Genomic DNA, 15,013 nt, shown 5'->3' on the forward strand with positions numbered 1-15,013 from the left:
ATAGAGAGAACAATGCTGTTAAGATGATTTATCACATCCTTTCTTGGTTTATTTCTCCAGGACATCACTTTGTTTTTATAGCACGCGAGGTCGAATCGTTTGGCAGCCTTCTTCCTACGAACAATAGCTACGTTTATTAACCTTATTTGATCTGTTGGCGTAATATCTGCGACATTATCGCAGCGAGTTTGACTCAACAAGGTTGATTGAAATTGCAATCTATAAGATAGCCATAAAAAAGTATTAAAAAATGCTTAATCATGCAAGTGTAAGAAAAAAATAGGGTAAGAAATTAACGTAAGAAAAATAAATAGCATTGCCAAGATGTTAAGTATTGCTAGTATTAAATTTTTGTGAAACCATGTCCACGTTTCTTCCTCGCATACAATAAGAAAGGCATTTTCGTTTTATCTGTTATTACTTTCGCCTGCAAAAGTAATGATATATCTGTATAATCACGGTATATTCTTTTCTTAACTTAACGCGAGATACTCGTATTATCTCGGTTATTGCGATTTATTTCTACATTTAAGAATTGTATCGACGTGAGAAATAAAACACACCCTGCATATCCGATTAATAATCGAGTTTGTAGTGTAATCGCGAGACTCCTCATATAAACTGAGAATATAGTTTCATACGAGAATTACGAACGTGCTTAATACATGTATGTCAACTTTCGGATTATGCATTGATTAATATCACACTTTAAACTGTGGACAAGTATTTTTTGCTTAGCTTAAGAACCCGTTAACCGGCAAAACGACACAATCCAAAATACTTTCGCGTTGATCAAGAAATAATACTATTAAACTTCGTTTCGTTTGTGAAAACGTTTTTAATGTCTATTCAGAATTTCAATTATTATCACATCTAATAAGAGCATTTGAATAAATGCAGAATGCACGTGTAGAAAAAATATTAATTGTAATATTACATAAATGTAAAATTTATAATTTTAAATTATTTCAATATAAAAATCATATTAATATTATATATTAATTCCGTAATATAAACATATGCAATTTTATATGAAATACCTATAGTCTAGGCATTGTCTAATATTACTGCCTTTTTATTAGTTGTAGCAATATTGCTTAAAAAATAGACAAGAACTAGATAGTTTATTTAGTGATTCTAAAGTAATTTTCCTAAAAAAAATATATGCATTTGTACAGGGATGGAAAATAACGCATTATTTGTAACGTATATTGTAGTAGAAATTCAATAAACACAATTAATCAACATAACTTAATTAAAGCATTCATTGAGTGAAAGCATATTTAGAAAAGTATTAATTGTAATAACATACTATGTAAAAACTGTAGTTTTAAATTATTTTTCAAGGTAAAAAATAATTAATATTATACTTTGATTACGATATCTAAGAGATAAATTAAAATATTTGAATATTTTTTATGTCTACGTATTTATGTACAAAAAGACAAAGAAAAAATAAACAGAGTTACATGCATCGTTTTGCTCGATTTACGGTTTTATATATAGATACAAAGTCAATATAAATTGACAGGACAGATAGATAATACGGCGAGAAGACAATTGAAACGGTTCTAAAAACTGCAGATAACAGAGCTAATTATTATTCATCGTATCGGACAATTAATGCAATCGAGATGGGTGGCACATACAGTTGTTCGTCATAGAAAACAACGGAGAATATTAATAGGGATCAGTCGTGATCCGCACGCCGATTATTCGCGCGATCACTCTTAATTAACGAAATAAATTCAATTTTATAAAGTATATATAGGACACGTGGAACAATTCTTGTGCAAGTTTATTATAAATTATTGAATGATTGTCTGCATAGAGAGAATTTAATTAGAATTTGCCCTTAAAATCAAGAAAATAATAGTAGGATAACATGAACATCGAAGAATTTAGTAAAAATTATTAAAATAATTAAAAATTACTAATTTTAGTAAATTTACAAAATTTTATTGTATTATAATTAGATAATTTAGTACAATTTAACTTGATTTTATTAAAATTATAATAATTTTTACTAAAATTATAGTGAACTATATCAATTACTCAATTAATAAAGTTCAGTGTTCATATTATTCCACGATTATCATAATTGTAAGAGTAAGTTTTAAGAAAAAATTCTCTCTGTATATCAAAGCTCAAGATTTCATTAAGCAAGACATTTGTTTAACTTGATTTGTCTCAAGTTATTACAATTTAATGGCATATTTGCGGTCGAGCTAGATTTGACGTATCCCTAAAGTCGATATAATATATCTTTTACATCATTGCATACATTAAGTTGCATCAGAACAATTACGTGCTCACAATAAAAAATATTGAAAGTGTGTTGTTATATACGTGTATATAACGTACATATGTATAAGTATTGCCCAAAATATGTATTTCATATTGTATTATATATAATGTGTAAAAGGATTGATATGTCGAAGTCATAAACTATGTGTATCACAGTATTGTGATTAAGAAAGTAATCGCAATAACTTAAATTTCTTTTTTCTTTTGTGTTTCTCTTCTCGTTCTCCCCTCTTCCTTCTTCGCTGTTTTTTTTAACAATCAAGTTTACTTACTAAAATTTTGTTTCTGCCACAAACGCAACAAACATTGTTTAAAACAGTTTGGAAGGAGAGCAATGTTCAATCATTCAAGTCCTCGCAGGACAAGTAATTTTGCTTACAATACATACATGTGTCACTTATCTTTTTCGTATTCATAAAGTATTTCTTTTTCTAAAAATTCACTAGCAAATTGCTCGTAAATTTTTTTCAATGTTATCCGTTTTCTTTAAAAACTTCTGTATAAACTATGATTCATTTTCTTTTTTTTTTTTTTCGAAGACACCAATCAATGTTTTTTGGTCCCTATATATTATACATTTAAATATAAGCACACTTGTGCGCAAAATATTTCAGAAAACATTTAAGGTAAATGTTTCAGATAATCGAACATGTCCTAGACGTTTATAGAGAAACTTATTATTAATCTCAAATGTGTTTTTCATGATAATGTTAAAATTAAATTGTATTTTTTAAATATTTAAAGATATTTAATAAGATAGATCACGTTAAATATTATAAAAATTTTTTAAAAATTATTACATAACTATATTATAATTAACATTTGGCTACTCAAAATGCTTTTTTAAGAAATATTGTGTATTTGTCCAATTATTGAGACATTTATCTTAACTGCACAAGGCAAACTCTTTCCAAATATATTTAACCCTTTCATGCATACATTTTTCTTCTGAGCGATTTTTCATGAAACTTGATAGAGATTTTTGAGGTCGCTGATAATAAATTTGAGGTCAGAATTTCGAAATTCAGCATCCAAGTAGACTCAAAATGGCGGATCATAAATTTCAATATACGAAACTGAAAATTCGTACTCAGGGATTTGCGAGATCGCCGATTGCAAATTTCAGGTCAAATGATAAAATTTGTCGTCCAAGACAATTGAAATAAAAGTTCTAATAAGCATTTTTTTCTTTAATCAGCCATTTTGAACTTTGGACATCGGATTCGTAATCACCAATCCCAGAAACCCCTGTATAGCAAATTTCAAATAAAAATATTTAAATAGCTATTAGAGAATAAAATTTTTTTTGAAAAATGTACATTTTCTCAATTTGTTTATTTACAATATTTTTGCAATAAATGAAATATAGTTTTATACTATTTCGTTATGTTCTATCCTACAAACACCAAAAAAACGTAAAAAATCCTACCCAAATACGTAAAATAGAAAGAAATTTACAAATATGTGAGAAAGAAAAGGTGGAAACGGTGGTTCCCTATATGCATGAAAAGATTAAAAAGTACATATCTATCGCTTTCTTCATATTAAACGTGCCACATTATTTTATCGAAGTACGAATAAGTTTAATCACAATTTATCTTAAAAATTAGTATTAATTAATCCTTTTTTAAGTTTTTGGTCTCGCTTCTAACTTATATCTAGATATTGTCTCGTTGAAAACAAAATTTCGCGTGAAATCAGCAAGCTCGTTTGTCTGCATTTTCTTTGTTCTCACTCTTTTCTACATGATACGCGACAAATACTAAAATCGTCGATTTGTTCGCATAGATGATTATTATTATTTGTATTATCACAAGTACCAAACTGTATTTAATTGCATCGTAAAATGATTCGTAATTGAAAAGCTGTTATTTCTTGTAATGTTTTGATATTTCAAACAAAGAGAAAAAATGCTTCTTCTTTTTCATATCATATTGGCGATATTTACGAGTTTACATATTATGTCCACGGAAAAAATGATGTATTAACAGTTAACAGCAATTTAATTAAAAATAATCTTGTTTTAATTTACAATAATATTAAAAAATAATATTTTAATAAAACAACAGTACAACGTACACGTTACTTTCGTGTATATATACATATATATGTATGTATATATAGTACATAGCATATATGTAATATATTTATTTTATAAATATTTTTAGATAGTTAATTTTATTTAAATTTTACATAAGAAATATATTAACAAATTATGAGTTTAAATTAAAATAAAAGATTATTAAAAATTAGTATGGTAATTGTGCACGATAAGGGTAAGATCGCTCTTATTGTGCATAATTATTATTAGTATTATTTATTTCAAATTATTAAATTATTTTTATTTGTTATTAAAATAAAAACATTTTTGGTTTTTAAATACTTTAAATTTTTTAGGCGAATTGAAACTAATCTTAATTCATTAACTATATATATAGTTAATTATTTTTATTTGTTATTAAAATAAAAACATTTTTGGTTTTTAAATACTTTAAATGTCTTTTTAGGCGAATTAAAACTAATCTTATTCAATAACTATATACATATATAGTTAATGAATTAAGATTAGTTTCAATTCGCCTAAAAAATTTAAAGTATTCAAAAACCAAAAATGTTTTTATTTTAATAACAAATAAAAATAATTTAATAATTTGAAATAAATAATACTAATGATAATTATGCACAATAAGAGCGATCTCACCCTTATCGTGCACAATTACTATACTAATTTTTAATCTTTTATTTTAATTTAAACTCATAATTTGTTAATATATTTCTTATGTAAAATTTAAATAAAATTAACTATCTAAAAATGTTTATAAAATATATTACGAAATGTATTACAAAAGAAAAAAATGCAGCTGAGAAATAAAATACATGCCATAAAAAAGAAATGAAATTAAAATGTCATCCAAACATTATTAAGATAATAAGTAATATGCCGTAAGATATACTAAAAAAATTAATTAATTTAATAACAGAGTATTATATTAATAATAAAAATTTCAAGAAATTCCAGTAGCAAATTATTTAGCACACTTAACATTGCGCATATATTTCACACAGGATGCTAATATACCATTTTAGTCCGTGTATTCCTTGCGTAAAAAGATTGCTTTTAAATCATTCTTTTCAACGCGTGCAAACCAAAATTACGAAGAAATCAAGGTTCAGGTACAAAATATAATTCTCATTAACGTATTAAACAACCATAAAATTAATTTTTTACATCGATTTAAAAGATAAATCTTTTAAATCAAATATATATCTTTCAATATTGTAGAAAAGTCGTATTTACAAATAATATTATTAGAATGTATAAAGATACAATATATCTGTTTTTGCAATTTCTTATGATGAATCCAAGCAGAACAACAAAGTCATGATAATCGTAAATGAATCAGTAAAAATGAATTGTAACTATATAATAAAAAAGTGACTTTTATTTAATAATTTTGGAATTATTTTAACATTATATTTAATTAAAAAGTCATGATAAGTTCTTGTTCTGCTTAAATAGTTTTAAAAGTACACGTATGTGAATGTAACTCATGTAATTGCGTATGATCGCATCGTATGAAACGCTTATATATAAACTCGGGTAAGAATAACTCACTTAAAAATAAAAATAATATAAATCCGCAAAAACTCCGACCTTAATGATGATGAAGAAGGTCGGTCATGTATCAACTATTAATGATTAATTCGCCAATTGGCTAGTTTCAAATTTCATTGACTATATCTGGAAGATATTCGATACTAGTATATACAATTCAAGTAAAAACCGAGTATTACTCGCGTCAATTCCATATCTTCTTCACATTGATGTTTTCGTCTCGTTATTTTCCTAACTTAACCCTAGGTGACAAATGCGGAGTGCATTATTACTTCGAGAAATTCAAACTAAGTCATCTTCGCACATTTTTTGTTAAAAAAAATGGATTTTTTAATATTTCTTTGACAAAAACACCATTGTTATTTATATACATTGCTTTTTTCATTAAAAAAAATAACTAAAAAAAGACACTAAGCTTAATTATTAATTTACTGCCGATAGGATTCAGACACTAAAGCAGTTTGCGGTAACGTTTCACCCCGCTTTTGCCTTTGAAGATAAATAAATTCAGTTTTATCTTCTTGGGTTAATTATTCTTTAACCCTTCAAACCGTGATACATTATATTACGTAGTTAATAAAACGTTTCAACAATTACATAATTTAAAAATAATATAAAATATCAAGCTTGAATAATAGTACTAATTAAAAACTAATAAAAATAGAAACTTGTGCAAATAAATTACATACAAACTTTCTTTACATATGTAATACTAATATTAATCTTCAGAGTACACACTGGGTTAGAGTCTCCTTAGGATATTCTTTTTCCTTATTGTGCAAGATTTCGGAAAAAAAATTCAAATCAATACTTTTACATTGTTAACCCAAATGTGCATAAAGGCAATAATAAGATGTGTACTCTGAGGGTTAATATTATTTTTTATATACGTATATTAATATTTTTTGTACATAATTTTGCTACTTAAAATAACCAACTTTTCACTAATTTGGTCTGAAGGGTTAATTAATTGCCATTAATGACCATAACTTATTTTTACTAACAGTCAATACTGTAATCCACCAATTTTATAACGGGCCATAACACAATGAGTGTAACAGTTCATTTATGGTCTCACACGAATTGTTAGTCTTATCTTTATTTCAGCTGCATTTCCTGTTGCACTGTTTGATCTAACGCTTCGAAAATTGAATCAAAATGACTATTGAACACGAATTGTTTGCGATCTTTAGCCAATCAATAATGAGCAAGTAAATACTTAGAGCAAGTAAATACTTAGAAAGGCAAGCACCAAGTTCACAATATTTCACTTGTAATATTCATCACAAAAGTCAATTCCAAAAAGACAAGAGAAAAATCATTCTCTCAAAGATAAATTTACTTTGTTGTTTCTATAAGTGTTCACTCAATCTTGTGAAGGAATTCCTTGAGAAAATTCCCCTAGATTTTTCGAAGTTTTTATTCAAACTAGATTTTCTTCAAAACTCCAGATTAAAGAGTTTATTATTGCATTTAAATTTTATTTTATATTAATTTACTATATAATTTAGTTTTTTTATTATACGCTTTTTAATAATCATATACTTACAAAAACTTGAGTTTTAAATATAAAATTTAAGAAAATATTGAAAATAAATAATATAAACTAAAGCATATAATAATCTGCGATATACAGATTTAGCTGATATAAGCCCATTTCTACCAACGTAGATTAATTTTAGCCCCCGGTTTAACTTACTCTTTACCTCTTTCTAATTTTTGGAACTAGAATGAGATAACAAGTAAATTAAACCGAGATTAAAGTTAACCTACGTTGATAGAAACGGGCCATAGAAGTATAGAATTCCAAAAATGATTAAATTTGCAACAATTTAGAACCTTGTATTATCTTTCTTTAAATAAAAATTCGCGAGTTGTACAAAAATATACATAAATAAACATCAATCATCAACATTTTGTAAGGAAAAATTTATCAATTACGAGAAAAATAAAAAAAAGAAACAATTCTGTTAAAATAGAAATAGAAATCAAATTTAAGATAATTTACAATTTCCAAATTTTTTTAGTATCAATAAAATCCTATAAAAACCATGATTTTGAAGGATAAAAAACCTTCTAAAAATTCCAGGTTTTCCCAGTTTTCCTCGAGAGTAAACATCCTGCTCCACTCAGATTTTTATAGATTTAGTGATCACAGATTAGCTATATGTTGATATATAATGCGGATAAATGCGAAAAGAACCTTATGCAACTACGAATCAGCGAAATAATTTAGTTTTCGATAATAATAACAATAAAATATTGGTACGTACCTATTTTATGACAATTTAATGAGTAAATACGATAAAAATATTTTCTTCACAAGATTTCGTCTTTATCACAACCAAATTGAGTGATTCCTCGTTAAACACATACAAATAAAAAAAAGATAAGATTGTACATCTTCTGATCAATAAAGAAATAAAGAGACCATAAATAAAAGAATTTATTTTGCACAGCAATTTTTGCATATGTGCACGACGTAAGGGCCCCCTGGTGGAATTTAGATTGACTTCCACTGTGGTTTGTGGGGACCCCCCCTTTTGTGTCAGGGACCCCCTCTAGGAATCCACAGCGCTTTGCTTTGCTCTTCATCCACTGAGGCTTTCACCTGCGTGCATATGTACGCTACACTCACACCCGCCGGAATCACGGCTGAAATACAGTTAACGTATTAAAAAAACCTATGTTGCAAAACATACAATAAATAGCTCAATTACTAATAGCATCCAATACTGTTAGTAATCTTGAATACTAAAAATTCAATTTTAAATGCGTTTTCAAAATTAAAAAAAAATTAATTTTATTTTTAACAAAATGTTATAATAATAAGGTTAACGTGAACGTCGTTTTGATGTGTATGAGTGCAATAGTATTATGGGTGCAATATGCATGTGTGCAATGTGTACAATGCGTATGTGCGCAATATTGTCATGTGTGCAATGTGCATGTGTGCAATGTCATGTGTGCAATCGTATTTTTGCACTTTAATTGTTTTCATGTATGCAAACGAAGCTGTAGGCAATTGGGAATGTTGACAATCGAAAATTTCTGCAAAATTTGTGTACAAACAAAGCTGTAGGCAACCGAAACCCACTCATAATAATAAGTAGACTTCTTAAGAATTCAAGTGAAATTAAGTACAATTAGATATCACAACTATTATATTATTTATATATTTAATAATTTACATTATTTAACATTATATTTAATTATTTAAAAAATCATTTAAGATTCAAATCAAGTTTCCAATGTTTGAGATAATGTCTAATTAGGTTATTCATTTTTAATAAAGAGAATAATTCAAAATTTTTATATTTATTTTCTAAATAGACTAATATGTTTTGAATGTTATTCAAAAACAAAATAAAAAATTTATTTTTTAAAATATTTTATTTTTACTAAAAAAATTTTATTGTGGGAGATAAAATAAAAAAGATTATTACAAATGCTATTCCTTTCTTTCAAAAAATATACATTTTATTAATTTTTTCCTTTTATATATTTATGTCTATACTATTGAACTACTTGTCAGCCTTTAATTGTAATATTTAATAATATTTAATAAATAAATATTATATTGATATAAATTGTACTAATAATTATATAAATATTATATTTATATAATTATATAAATTTTATATTTAATATAAATTTATAGTAAGTAACATATAAAATAAAATATAATACTATATCGCATATCACAAAAATGTATAAAATTTATTATACTGCTGAAGAATGTTTAGTATTCCGAAATAATTATGTGGATAAAATAAAGTTGTATATTTTTTGCTCGTTATTGTATTGAAACAAACATAATAATTTAATCTTAATTCATTTATCACTTTATATCATAATATTTTATGATATTTTAATTTTACAGGAAAGTAAAATCGAGGAAACAAAGTTTTTCAAAAAATACGAAAAAAATAATTATCAGATATTAATGTGTTTTTAAGTTTTCAAAAAATAAAAGAAAGAAGAAAAGAACTCTTATTTTATTTTTTCAAAAAATAAAAAAGCATGACTGTGATAATTATGAAAGATTTTTTAAATAAATTGCTTATTTATAAGATTTCTTAAATGTGAAAGAAATCTTATAAATCATTAACATAGAAAACAATAAAAGCAACATTATCTTAAAAAAGGGGAGGAAAAAATAACAAAAAAAAAAAAAAAAAAATCGAAAAAACCATTGCTCAAAAATGAAAAATAATTCTATTTGAAAAATAATTCTATAGCTAAAAACATTAATAAATGTATATTTGTTGTGTAGACAAATAAAATTATAAACATTATTCGCTTACCGGAGATATAATGCTTGTATTCCGCTTCTATTTTGAGCGCCTGTTCAAACATCTCTTTTGCAGCCTTTGTACTAATTTTATCGCTCGGATATCTGGAATCTTTTACCTCCTTAATTTGCGTCCTATCTTTGAATTTGAGTAATAGGACGATAGGATAAATTTGATGTCTGTGAAGCCTTTCGATGGAAGCCATTGATACGTCCAAAATGCAGTGAGTATTCTATAATGGAATATAACATAAATTATTATTAGCACATTTTATTACATGATATCAACTATTTCTTGATATTATTATCTAATATAAAATATTATCTACAACAATATTACAATAAGTTGTTACAGAGCCGAAAGCAAACGAGACACTTACTTACAAATAAATAATAGTAAGTTAATATTAAGGTTCCTAAAGACTCGCCACAGCCATTTGAATTCAACGTTATAAACGAGAAATATGCTGAGAATTTCTGCATGCGATTTTTAAATAAAAAGATATTTTAGTAAAATAACACTTTAGCTCGTTTTAGTACACTTGTAAGATATGCCAAAAACTATGTTTTTCCCTTGACAGTTAATAAATAACTAAACTCTAGTTACATGACAAAATACGAAATATTAAAGTTTTCTTTTTTCCTCTAATTTTATTTTATCATGAAGGCAAAATTGTTGATTAATTTTGTTTCAAATATGCACGCAGTGGAATTTTGTTACCATATATAAGAGTATATAAGAGATTTTTATTTTGTACATTTCTTGATAAGTATCAAGAAATGTGTATGTGCAATTGTTTTCAAATAAATGTTATAAATGAAAGAAAATTGTTTTCCTTTTTTAGCATTTTCACTAAAGGTCTGTTAACATCGAGGATTTTAAATATAAGATGTATGTCTATTTTCATAGAATTACTACGATTGTATTAATTTGTAAGACACATTAAACATGATTCAATAGCCGATTCAAAACGTTTGAATTCAAAATTTATTAAAATTATTTCGCACATATATCTAGCGTTGGATTCTTAATATTATTTGTTCCTAATATTAATAATATTAACATATTAAATATATCACTAATTAAAGTCTTCGGCACACGATACGATTTTTCATGCTAGATCGCATACGAAGCATCTTAATACGTATCCTGATTAGCTTGGATGATTATGTCACCAATCGTAAGCCAATGAGTATACGTAGTAAGACGCCTCGTATGCGATCTAGCATGAAAAATCGTATCGTGTGCCAAAGGCTTAATATTATTTTTTATTATATTTTATATATTGTAAAAGAAAAATGTTACTAAAGAGTGCTTCTTTCTTTTACTTCAGCCACAGAAATGTCTAGTTCCAGCTCTGATAAGTTATTCTTACTCATTATGTTATTGATTGTTATGTAGTCAGTGATAATTCACCTTCTCACATATGTCTTTAACGGCTTGCACTGTTGTGCATTCGAAGTAACTGCCCTTTTTTCTATAATCCACATAGAGTGAATCGCGTAACCCTTGCTCCAAAGTCGACTGCGAGCAATGCATAGCTTCTGCTAGACATCTGGTGAATTGACCCGGATATTCTTGCAAAAGTTTCGTTACCACGCATTCGCTGAGCGGACCGATGATTAATACTGGTCTCAGAGTGGGATCTGTTATTGAAAATAAATAAAAAGTATCTTGTATAAAGTATAAAGAAACACTGTAAACAATGTCAAAGAGTTTAAAATGTTTATGAATTAAATATTAACAATTATCTTTAAATTAACGTCAATATTACAAAATTGCCACAATGTTGCTGCAATATTCTGTTTGCTGGAAAAAAAAAATTTTTATTAAAGAAATCCTAAAGCAGTTTGTTTTATCGACACATTTTTTATTTTAATTATATATTTAGTTGACTTTTTAGAATGTAAAATTCTTTTACAGAATTTAAGTACGCACAAAAATATGAGGGTAAATGATAGAGTTCATAAAAAAAAAGTATTTTTAGTATGTCACTGTCGGCAATTGCTGTCACTTTATGATCATATTTGCTTAATATACAAAATTTATAATATATGTACAAAATGAAATCAGGCACCGTAGGGATAACATATACGAACAATATCGTGCAACTATTGAAAATAAGATTAAAAGTTTTGAAAAAAAGATATTTTTCTAATCAGAAAAATCTATTATATTTAGCAATATAACATACAATCGAGTCTCTCGACGCGCTGATAGCTCGCTGGAAGAGTATCCTCGTTTAACGTCCCACTATCGCTATACCATCCCAAATTGACTCCTGTAAGATGTGACAATTCTTTGCAACTATCTCTACTGCTAGACGACCGTTGTTGTTGCTTTTTCCGACGGAAGAAACTCCTCCTTGCTCTAGTATCACTGCGCTTGCCAGTATCTTGTTCCAAATCACCCAGAGACCGTCGTAACAGCAATTCTTCTTCAACCCTAAATATATATACATATATATCAACAATTTTAATGATGCTAATTAAGATATTTTATCAATTCTCTATTTTAAGAAGGTTCTCCAATAATTAAGAAATTTTTACTTTAAAAAAATAAAGAAAAATCCATATAATTTGTTATTTACATGTATCTTTTTAATAAAAGAATTTTTGACATCTTCAAAATAATAAATAGTAAAATTTTGACAATATACTTAAGCAATATATTTAACCCTTCATTGACACTCTGAATGTGAACCACCCATACGGTAATTTTGACGTTCTATACCTTTTCCTTTTTCTTTTCTGGTTTCTTATTTATCGAAACAGCCTACCTTCCATATGCAATATAAATATCTTTTTTCAAAGCCCACAAAAAATTTTTTTTCTTAAAATATGTTATCTAAATAGCTTTGTAAATTTTTTAGCATGTAATATTAAAATCTATGAAAATTACAATTTTTTAAAGATTTTTCTCATTTTTTCTCGACATGTTATAAGCACGAATTTCTTAACAAAAACTATAAGATTTCATTGCAAAAAAAAAACTATTGCAACACATTGTAGAAACCTTGAAATTGATCTATGATTTTTCTTATAACGATTGAATGCTTTATATGAGAATGCAGTTGTTAAAAAATTGTTCTGGGTGTGAGCCATCCAGTGTGTCAAAGTTGATAAAAAAAAAGAGGTGTATCAACGAAGAGTTAAGCAAAATTATTTAAAATTTTTCTCATACAACTTAATGCTATTTTAAAAAGTTTAAAAAACTATATAGTAAATAAGTTTACAAAAATCAGAAATGCCAATGAATTAATAAAATAATTTATTCTCTAAATTTGATTCTCTTAGTAATCAGCCCTAGCTGACCCCAACAATTTTTCACATCGATATTACGAGTACTAAACTCTCAAAAGCATGAAAAGCATATTATAAAAAATTGAAAGAATTATGAATTTTTGGAAAGTCTTTTTTTAAAGAATTTTTCTCAATATTTCAAACACAAAAATTAATTTAAATTAAAAAAACGTGTTCTTCAATGTATAAATCATGTCTAGGAATTTTTAGTTATCGATAGGACACATACTTTTGGTGCAGCAAGCAGTTCAAAGTTATTGGGGTCAAAATGATCCCATGTGACTATTATAGAATTTTTCGGAAGTGATTACTAAGAATTAATTATGAAAAGGCTAAAAAACTGTCTTAAATATTCTTATTATTATTCGCGGCAAATGTAACTTACTTAAATTTGCTGGGAATTATCCCGCAAGTCTGTCTACGACCGGTCTGATCGACTATCCAGGCGCGCCAGTGGCCCGGCGTGCCATTGAACATGGTATTATCCACATATAAGATGTCATCCTTGCTGAATCGCAACTGCAGGCTGTCACCCACCTCGCCGGTTCGATCAAATAGCGCTTTCACATAGAAACTGTCGCCTGGCTTGTCTTTTACCTCGTTATATCGCTCCGGCATATACTGAGCAACTAATGTCACCTTGTCCGCCGGTCGGGCTAGTTCAAGCGCCGCTTGTTCGGCGGTTGCTTGTCTTAGATCCACGCCATTGTACTCCAAGATCCTATCGCCAGCGAATAGACCAGCCTCCTCGGCGAGACAGCCTGGCTGAACGGAATGCACAAAAATACCGACACCGTTTCCACCTACTAGCGATATGCCGAGATTCGAGCATTTTCTGGTCTCGATCAGTAGATATCGGGGCTCGCCGGTCGGTGGCGGTTTTCGGTTCTGGTCCTCCTGCGTGGGACTTCTCATTGCGTTCTGCCGTTGCATCTGCGCTCGAGTCAATCGGTCTAGCGTGGCAGCGCTGCGCAATTCCGGTTTGCGGATATTGAACGACGTGTCCAGTGACGCGGAGGGTCTCATTTCGCGAAGGCCTTCGCGGTCTTGCGTACTTCTCACCTAAAGATTAAAAAAGATATTTTTTACTTTGGAATAAAAAATTAGCCTTTATTAGAAAGCTGTTTTTTTTACAAAAATACTGACAAAAAGATAGAAAATTTATTTTTCTTAATATTTATCATTAAAATGTTTAATATTAACATTTTATATTATTTCTTTCTATTATTCCTTCGTTACTGCAGTGTTTAATAAATTAATGAGACTTGTGTATACATTTAATTGTAATTTTTAGGATGTATTATATATATATTTTCAAAATAATGTAAATATTAGAGATTGTTTTACAAAAAGTATTGGTAGTAAAATATGTCAAAAACAAGACATTTGAGAAAAAAATGTTATATATAAATGTCCTTTCATTAATAAAGGAATTTAACTTTTATTTCAGTTCTTTATTATATTCCTTTTTATTATACTATTTTATTTTTATA

At 27.4% G+C, this 15,013-nt stretch overlaps 1 protein-coding gene across 8 annotated transcripts in view; it reads right to left on the reverse strand.

Annotated features, from left to right (window-relative positions):
- Positions 1 to 6,838: 6,838 nt before the first annotated feature.
- The window catches only part of LOC105836957 (disks large homolog 5), a 34,639-nt gene continuing 26,464 nt past the window's right edge, over positions 6,839 to 15,013 (reverse strand). For all 8 annotated transcript variants that reach the window (XM_036289511.1, XM_012681360.3, XM_012681359.3 and 5 more), the window contains 5 exons: positions 13,906 to 14,582; positions 12,413 to 12,663; positions 11,635 to 11,864; positions 10,231 to 10,450; positions 6,839 to 8,578 (listed from right to left, as the gene is read on the reverse strand). In XM_036289511.1, coding sequence (XP_036145404.1) covers positions 8,472 to 8,578; positions 10,231 to 10,450; positions 11,635 to 11,864; positions 12,413 to 12,663; positions 13,906 to 14,582 — 1,485 coding nt within the window. In that variant the 3' untranslated portion in view covers positions 6,839 to 8,471. The remainder of the gene's footprint in view (positions 8,579 to 10,230; positions 10,451 to 11,634; positions 11,865 to 12,412; positions 12,664 to 13,905; positions 14,583 to 15,013) is intronic.

This window comes from Monomorium pharaonis, chromosome 7, assembly GCF_013373865.1.
Source record: "Monomorium pharaonis isolate MP-MQ-018 chromosome 7, ASM1337386v2, whole genome shotgun sequence".
NCBI classification, from domain to species: Eukaryota; Metazoa; Arthropoda; class Insecta; order Hymenoptera; family Formicidae; genus Monomorium; species Monomorium pharaonis.